General features: G+C 45.7%; 1 protein-coding gene across 1 annotated transcript; it reads left to right on the forward strand.

Moving 5' to 3' along the window:
• The first annotated feature begins 349 nt into the window (after positions 1–349).
• On the forward strand, positions 350–7696 carry LOC136512326 (uncharacterized protein At4g15545-like). Its single transcript, XM_066506292.1, has 9 exons — positions 350–923; positions 1181–1249; positions 1491–1547; positions 1683–1740; positions 6148–6240; positions 6329–6547; positions 6815–6857; positions 7186–7264; positions 7359–7696. The coding sequence occupies exons 1-9, from the start codon at positions 465–467 to the stop codon at positions 7449–7451; spliced, it is 1170 nt and encodes a 389-aa protein (XP_066362389.1). The 5' UTR covers positions 350–464; the 3' UTR covers positions 7452–7696.
• Positions 7697–9283: the final 1587 nt, after the last annotated feature.

Raw genomic sequence — 9283 nt, forward strand, 5'->3', positions numbered from 1 at the left:
AGGAGTCCCGGACCCCGTGCACTCCAACGTGTCGAATCACCGCCCAGAATAAGCCACCCAACGCCATTTCGCCGGCACCCCGATCCACACGTTCATTGCGAATCGCGCGCCCTTGGCCTATGCCGCAGCCCGCAGCCCATAGCCGAGGCCGAGGCAGCCCGCGCCGCGCCAACGCCTTCGCCTCCCGATGACCAGACGCGCACGGCGCACCGGCTCCCCGCACATGCACAGCGCCCACCGAGAGCGAGAGCGACGCGGGCGCAACCGCGCAAGCCTCCAACCAAAACCCTCCACCCAAACCCGTGGCGCGGGGCAGCCGGGTAGGCGCCCTCGCGCGCCACCACAAGCACAAAGAGACCTCGCACCCCACCAGCCTAATCCCCCCGCGGGCGGGCAGATAACGGTCGCGGCACGGAAAGGAGCGGAGAGCACTAGTCCAAGAGGCGCGGAGCAGGAGGGGACACATGGCAGAGGAAGGGGAGGAGGCGGCGCCTCCGGCCGCGATGGTGGGGGAGGACGACGCGGCGGCCGGGGAGGCGGCGCCGACCGTGGTGGACTTTGGGCTGCCCGCTGAGCTGATGTCCGTGCTGCCATCGGACCCGTTCGCTCAGCTGGACGTGGCGCGCAGGATCACCTCCATGGCGCTCTCGCACCGCCTCGGCCGCCTCGAGGCCGAGGCGGCGCGCCTGCGCTCGCAGCTCGCCGAGCGCGACGCCGAGGCCGAGGACCTCCGGGAGCGCGTCGAGCAGCTCGACGCCGCGCTCGCCGTCGCTACCGGCCGCGGAGCGGCCGAGGCGGCGCTCCTGCGCTCGCAGCTCGCCGAGCGCGACGCCGAGGCCGAGGACCTCCGGGAGCGCGTCGAGCAGCTCGACGCCTTGCTCGCCATCGCCACCGGCCGCCTCCGCCGCGCCGAGGAGGAAAAGGTAATCGCTAGTCAGTTTACTAGCCGCCTCTGGGGCGCTGCGCCGCCTGGCTGAGGCTGAGCTGTGCTTTCCGGGGAATGGTGGCTTCGGTCGGTCCCACCTGTCGGCGACTCTGGTCCCGCGACGCTTGCGCCTAACGTCGTCTCTATTTCCAGCAATGTAGCTGCGTGATATGTACGCTGCGCAATTTGGGCAACCGAAATTACTTAACAGTCGAATGCTTCTTCATGTTCTGATCGTGGACGATGGACGTACAGGAGGCACTGCTGCGGGACAACTCTGCGCTGTCCAACACCGTTACGAAGTTGAACAGAGATGTCGCCAAGGTACCAATAAAACACTTTGGGAAGAATTTGACAGATTTCTGTGTGTTGCACTACTAGTTTGGAACAATTACGTAGCAGTCTCATCATAATTTCAAACTGAACAAATGTTAACATGTCAAGCATTTGTCTCTCGTAAGCATGTCCAACCATTGATTGGTGCTGTACATAAGCCTTGATTGCTATACCATTTTAAACTTCATAGTTGTGTACCTTACTGCCTATATTCTACTTTGTTGTGCAGTTGGAAGTTTTCAAAAAGACACTTGTGCAGTCCCTCCAGGAAGACGACAGCAGTGATGTAAGTCTGGCATTCAGGCTGTGTCTAGTTGTTTAACTCAAGAACCTAGAAAATGACTAGCATTTCAATTCTTCCCTTGTTTGTATTTGTAGCTGAATTGAGAGTGATTTTTCTTTTTAAATTACTTTTCAATAGAATACTGCTCCCGGGGCAAGAGTTGCAGCAACTTCAAATTTCTCCTCTGCACCATCAGGTACTACATTATTCTCGTGGTCCTTGTGCGAGGTCCACCATATTCTAGTTGAGATTTTTCCCTACGAGCCATTATAAAAGTTTCTAATTCCTTCTCTGCCATAGAAATTTTGGCTACTCCTCCTCAGTTCCTCGCGCAAAGTTTTCTGGTCCCGTGTGCCACTTCCGTGAGGTTACAGCATGACGGCCAGTAATGAAGGGATAGAAAGACCTTTTTGCCCTTGTGTCCAGGCGTCAGGAGCAGAATTTTGCACTTGCCCTTGACGCCACAAATTTAATAAACCAGTTACACATATTCAAAAAGAGAAACCAGAACAACAAATTTGACAAACTAGTTACGAAAATTTCACAAACCATAACAGCATTTTACAAACAGTCATGACATAGACCAGACCACTGTTTTGGTCATGACATAGACCATACCATTGTTTTGGTCATGCACAGACCACTGTTTTGGTCTTATAAAATGCAGGTTATGTCAATAGACAGACCACATGAGTTACAAAATATCTGGAGTTTTGAGTCATCCCATAGACGGGGCTGCAGGTAGTTCAGACGAAGCACGCCGGCGGGAGGACGGGCTCCGGTGACGACTCGCAGCCGCAGCAGGTGGCTGATGGCAGCCTTGATCAGGTACAATCATATGACATGACACCACATTGACATATATTGCTTAGGATTTACTGAAAACTTGAATGGGGTTTCAGGGAACAACTAGGGTGTTGCAAAAACGGTATGGAGAATACAAACCTTCAAAATTTATAGTGTCGTATATTTACAAGTGTTTGGTATATGTCATAGTTGTATTATAAGGAAAATGTCAAGAACATGAGCCTACCTGATTGAAGCTGCTGAGGCAGAGGATGAGCTCTTTGATTTCTTAGAACCTGCTGCTGTTGTTTTCCTCTTATTTCCAGTAGTGCTTTAGTTGTGGCAGTTGTACCAGGGGGCAAATCAGGGAACACCATTTTGGTAGGAACAGGAACAGTGCTTGTTTCAGTTGAGGCTGGGGTTGCCTTTTTCTTCTTCCTTTTAGGTGGTCCCCTGCAATAGATAAATACAAACTGTCATAGCTGCTAAGTATGTCACATACAACCCAACACAAAAATCTGAAACAAAGAATCTCACCTATCAGCAAGCATTGCTGCAATGTCTGCAGGATCTCCATCTTTACAAGTGTACTAGTGATGCCCATATTCACGGCAAATAGGGCACTGGTGCCTGTCTTTATTGCCTTTGTTGCCACCATCAGCACCTCCTCTGAACCTTGTCTGCCTCCTTCTACCAGCAGTTGATTTGAGAAGAGGTGGATGCATGAAGAAGCCATGATCAGATTTGGGCCACATGAACTTATCAGGAATGGCAGGGATGATACCCTCATAAGCTGACCTGAACTTCTACACCGAGTAGTAGTTGTCCACATGGTCTTCAATTTTCTCTCCTCTTATGCTAGTGATGTAGGCCAGTGCATGCTTACATGGTAGGCCTGAAACCTGCCAAGCCCTACAAGTGCAAGTCCTTTGGTCCAAATTCACAACAAATCTGAAGCTTGATCCTCCTCTTGCGCACAACTCTGCAATGCCATCGCCGCTAGTTATGACATCAATATCTAGGTTCCTGCTTTGCTCCTTCAGCTTGTCCACAATATGTGGAAGTATCTTGCCCTGCATCTGCCTTGCAATCTTCCTTCTGTGGTTCCATTTGATTAATAACTTCTGTCTGATTGTATCAAGCAAGTCATCCAAATGCCGTTCTTTTTCACCTTTGATCCAGTTGTTGAAGCTCTCAGCTAAATTATTTGTGACATAGTCTATCTTACATGTGACTCCAAATTGACTTCTGGTCCATAGCTTCTTATGGTTCTGCTGTAGATAAACCATAGCTGCTGGCTTAGCTGCTGCCATTGCTGACCAGTGTTTCTCAAAAAGGTATGAGTTCCAACTGTAAGATGATGCCCACAAATGATCATCAAACACCTGTCCATGAAACTTTTTCTTAAAATTTTGAACAAGATGCCACATACACTCTCTGTGCTCTGCATTAAGAAATACCTCACTCACACCGGCCATCACTGCTTGACCACAATCAGTACAGAAGGTCAGACCTGGTGGACTACCTATAGCATCTCTCAGTCTCTCCATGAACCATATACAATTCTCATTTGTTTCTGAATCTATGACTCCAACTGCAACTGGATACATCCAGTTGCGTCCATCTACTGCACAGGCTACACATAGTTGACCTCTAAACTTGCCCGTGAGAAATGTACTATCAACTGACAAGTATGACCTACAGCCTTGAAGAAACCCATCAATGCATGGCTTCATGACAAAGAACGGTACTTTTAAACCTAATCTTGTTATTAATGGTATGATGATCAATAACTACAAAGCTACCTAAACAAGATTCCTCAATTTGCAACTTGAACCTATACAGATTGTCAAAACTGGACTTCCAATCTCCAAATAATTGGCTGTGAGCTAGTTTCTTACCATTATATACTCTCTTGTATGGCACAACCATCTTGAACTTATCCTTGATCCTCTTCTGTAGCTCCATAGCTGACACTCTGGGATCCTCAAATACCCAGTCCTTTACCTTTTCACAAACCCAAAACTTGGTTGCACACTTCACTTTACCACCTCTTCTTGTGCTCCAACACTCATGAGGATATGGGTTCTTCTTCACCTGCAAATATGTCACACCAATTATAAGTAAATCAACAAAAAAAAGAAAGATGGCAAGAGTTACCTTCACTGTTGTCTTGTCTGCAGTTGTAGATGCAAGAATCCTCCACCTACATCCATCAATTTTGGCACTGCAGTAGACCCTGTACCTCCCTGGATCACTCTTCTCTATGTTAAACTCAAACTCATTTCTGATTGCATGTGTAGCCAAAGCCAACTTAAAACAAGACATATTTTCATAGATGCTGCCTACTGTCATTGGTGGGTCATTTTTGTCATACACTATTTTAGGATTACTAAATGGAACTTTATCTTTGACCATTTCATCTGCCTCATCCTCCTCATAGTCATCATCATCATCATTATCAGAATCAGATTCCCATTCAGAGTCAGAAACTGGTACATCCTCCTCAAATGCATCAGTACACTTGGTCCGTGGCTCTAATTCTAGGTACATGCCCTCCTCATCCACACCCACGTGCTCATTCTGTGGCTCGGGATTGTTTAGGTAGTTGTCATCATCAGTGGTTGTTGCCGTTTGAGAGGAAGCTTGTGTTTGAGTGGAAGCTTGTGTTTGGGTTGGTGCTGGTGTAGGCTCAGCTAGGTTACAGGCTTGCATAGAGGAGTTAGGCATTTCTGCTAAATCATGCCATAGTGGAATGACTGGTGTATCAGTACCCATAGGATGGTAAGCAAAGGTCGACAAGCAGGTCTTGGCACTAGCATTTTTGGAAAACATAGCAACTAAATCATGGTCACTGCTGACTTTGATGTTGGACTTGGTTTCACCACAATAGTAGAACATGTCAACAATGTCACCATAACCACAAGGGTACTTATTCACAATGTCTTCGACCAAATCCTTGAAATTTGTTGTGTCAGCATCTACAACTATGCTTATGCTAAACCAACGGCTTCGAGAATTTGTCGCAACGATCCTTATTTCTAATCTATAGCTCGTTTTGGGGTCCATCCTACATACGAACACCCATCGATTAAGGCAGATCTACGGCAACAAACTAAGCACCTACAATTAGGCTAAGTGCATGACAATGGAAGACAACAAGAGAAGAAGAAGACAACAGCTTACCCGTCTGAAATCCACGCCGAGCGCACCTCCGGCTCCACCATGGCGACTCCCTGGATCTCGCGGTCACCCTCAACCAAGGCCCCTACTGCACGCGGCCTTGGATCCAGTGGGTCAACCTCTTGATCCCTACCCCATGAGACCCCCTCCTCACGTGTGCAGATCTGCTTGGTCACCGCCGCCTCTTCTCGCCGCCGCCATGGTTGGATCTCGCGGTCACCCTCAACCAAGGCCCCTGCTGCACGCGGCCTTGGATCCAGTGGGGCAACCTCTTGATCCCTACCCCATGAGACCCCCTCCTCACGTGTGCAAATCTGCTTGGTCACCGCCGCCTTGGTTCCTTCGGCTAGGGTTTTGAGAGAGACGAGAAATGAGGAATGGCAGACTGTGGTGTCTTTCGTGGGACTTAAGTGGATACAGGGGCAAAAGGGTCATCGTATCCCTCCGTTACCGGCCGTCATGCTGTAACCTCACGGAAGTGGCACACGGGACCAGAAAACTTTGCGTGAGTGACTGAGGAGGGGCAGCCAAAATTTCTGTGGCAGAGAAGGAATTAGAAACTTTTATAATGGCTTGTAGGGAAAAGTCTCATTCTAGTTCCCTAGGGTAATGTTGACTGTTTGATTTTTGTCAGATGAAAATTCTGCATTTCCAACTTCCAAATCATCACAGGTTTCAGAAACTGCAAGTTCAGTTTCGGAGGAAAATAACCAAGTTGACCCAGATGGTACATTCCCGTTTCATATACTTAATCTTATCTAATACAAAAATATGTTGAATGATGTTTTACGCACAGAACCTTTTTGTACTTGCAGCACCTATGCCACCCCGTCCTGGACGTCCACATGTATTTTTGCCATCGTACAACAGCACACCAAGGATGACTCCCCCAGGCTCACCTCCAAGGCGTTTTGCATCGGTATCACCGCCAAGGCGGCATTCAATCTCCATTACGTCGATGAATATGTTTAATGACAGGTCCTCAGGCTTTTCTGGTCAGCATAGCTCTCCATTTGACGCTCCAAGTCAAACAGGTTAGCTCATAACCCCAAGAGCTAGTTATACTGTATGTTAATGCTGCTTTGTTCAGCAATCAACATATATTACATTTAATTGGTCAAGATATGTTACAATTTCACTGCCATCTGTTTGTAAATATCAAAATATATTGCAGTTCCACTGGACCCAAAAGTGAACTGTTTGTTTGCTTACTAGGTTCGGATCTTTGATTTCTGTGTTTAACACGAAATCATAAACAAGCTATCCATATACTCTTTCTCATTGAGAGTTATTTGTTTTAGGACGAACAAGAGTTGATGGAAAGGAGTTCTTTCGTCAGGTCAGGTATGTGCAGAAGTGCTCTTTTCCAAGTATTCAGTTTAGCAGTAGATTTTTTTCTCGGAAATATACCTCAAGCCTTGTGAGTGTAATATTTGATGAGTTAATAGAAGGAGTTTGGTGTACTTATTTTTCTTTCGGAAATTATTATCATGTAGTGCCTTCAAGAACTGCACATAGCTGCACAGTAGGCTTAGTTGATTCGAGGATCTTGTTTTCCAGAAATCTAGAAAGAAACCATTCAACTCCATTGATGCTTAATTGTTACAAAGAAAATTGTGTTCATTTTTCCAAGTGTGTGATTGATTTCCCTCTTTAACTGTTGTACATGCAGAAATCGATTATCGTATGAGCAGTTTGGTGCATTCCTGGCTAATGTGAAGGAGCTGAACGCACACAGGCAGACCAGAGAGGTATAAATGGATCAACACTGAATGAACATCTGTTTGGGGATTTATGAACTAATTTTCTGATCCCCTTTTGGTATTCGTTGAATGTCTCTTACAGGATACCTTAAGAAAGGCTGATGAAATCTTCGGTCCTGAAAACAAGGACCTGTACAGCATTTTTGAGAGCCTAATAACTCGCAACATTCGCTAGTCTCCTCAAGGATGGAAACATTACCCATGATTACTAGCGATTCAAGTTTTACCGATATATAGTGATTACGATACTCATCATTTTTTTTTTTATTTGAAGTCTGTAGTCTGTTGTGGATTCTTGGTATATAGTTTTATAGTTCCTTATGTCCATGTAGAGTCCTGGGTTTGTCTAGAAGCTACAGTTTATATTCTAGTACAAATGGAGGAAATATTGGAATAAAGGGAAATACATTATTTGTCTGATATTTCTTGAACATAATTAATAGACTACAAATGCGAGACAAGTGAAGAACAAAAGTTTGACAGCCAGCAGAGTACGTGAAATCTATACAACACAACAACACAACAACATAACCTTTTAGTCCCAAGCAAGTTGGGGTAGACTAGAGTTGAAACCCACTAAGAGTCCCAAGTCACAGTTCAGACACTTCAATAGCTGCTTTCCAAGCATTCCTATTCAAACATAGATCTCTAGGTATATCCCAAACTTTCAAATCTCTTTTTATTATCTTCCCTCATGTCAATTTCGGTCTTCCTCTACCTCTCCTCATATTATTAGCTTGGCTTAGGACTCCATAATGCACTGGTGCCTCTAGAGGTCTCTTTTGGACATGGCCAAATCACCTCAACCGATGTTGGACAAGCTTTTCTTCAATTGGTGCTACCCCTAGGCTATCACGTATATCATCGTTCCGAACTCGGTATATTCTTGTGTGACCACAAATCCATCGCAACATACGCATTTCTGCAACACTTAGTTGTTGAACATATCGAATCTTTGTAGGCCAACATTCTGTTCCATACAACATAGCCGATCTAATCGCCGTTCTATAAAACTTGCCTTTTAGATTTTGTGGTACCCTCTTGTCACAGAGAATGCCAGAAGCTTGTCGCCACTTGATCCACCCTGCTTTGATTCTATGGCTAACGTCCGCATCAATATCTCCATCCCTCTGTAGCATTGATCCCAGATACCAAAAAGGTATCCTTCTTAGGCACTACTTGACCTTCCAAACTCACATCTCCCTCCTCCTATGCAGCTCCACCAAAGTTGCATCTCATGTATTCGGTTTTAGTTCTGCTCAATCTAAAACCTTTAGACTCAAGGGTCTGTCGCCATAACTCTAGTTTTCTATTTAATCCCGCTTGGTTTCGTCCACTAACACTACATCATTAGCGAACAACATACACCAAGGGATATCCCCTTGTATATTTCTAGTAACCTCATCCATTACCAAGGCAAAGAGATACGGGCTTAAAGCTGACCCTTGATGAAGTCCAATTTTAATCGGGAAGTAATCTGTGTTACCATCGTTTGTTCGAACACTAGTAACAACATTGTTGTACATGTCCTTGATGAGGGTTACGTACTTTGATAGGACTTTATGTTTGTCCAAAGCCCACCACATAACATTTCTTGGTACCTTGTCATAAGCCTTCTCTAAGTCAATGAAAACCATGTGGAGGTCCTTCTTCTGCTCTTTAAATCGCTCCATAACTTATTTTATTAAGAAGATTGCTTCTGTGGTTGACCTTTCGGGCTTGAAACCAAATTGGTTTGTTGATATCTGCGTCGTTCCCCACAGGCGTTGCTCGATGACTCTCTCCCATAACTTCATAGTGTGGCTCATCAACTTAATTCCCCGATAATTAGTACAATTTTGGATATCTCCCTTGTTGTTATAGATTTGTACCAATATGCTTCTTCTCCACTCCTCAGGCATATTGTTCGATCGAAAGATATTGTTGAACATCTTGTTAGCCATACTATAGCTATATCCCCGAGATATCTCCACACCTTGATTGGGATACCATCAGGGCCCATCGCTT

Source organism: Miscanthus floridulus, chromosome 16, assembly GCF_019320115.1.
Source record: "Miscanthus floridulus cultivar M001 chromosome 16, ASM1932011v1, whole genome shotgun sequence".
NCBI lineage: Eukaryota > Viridiplantae > Streptophyta > Magnoliopsida > Poales > Poaceae > Miscanthus > Miscanthus floridulus.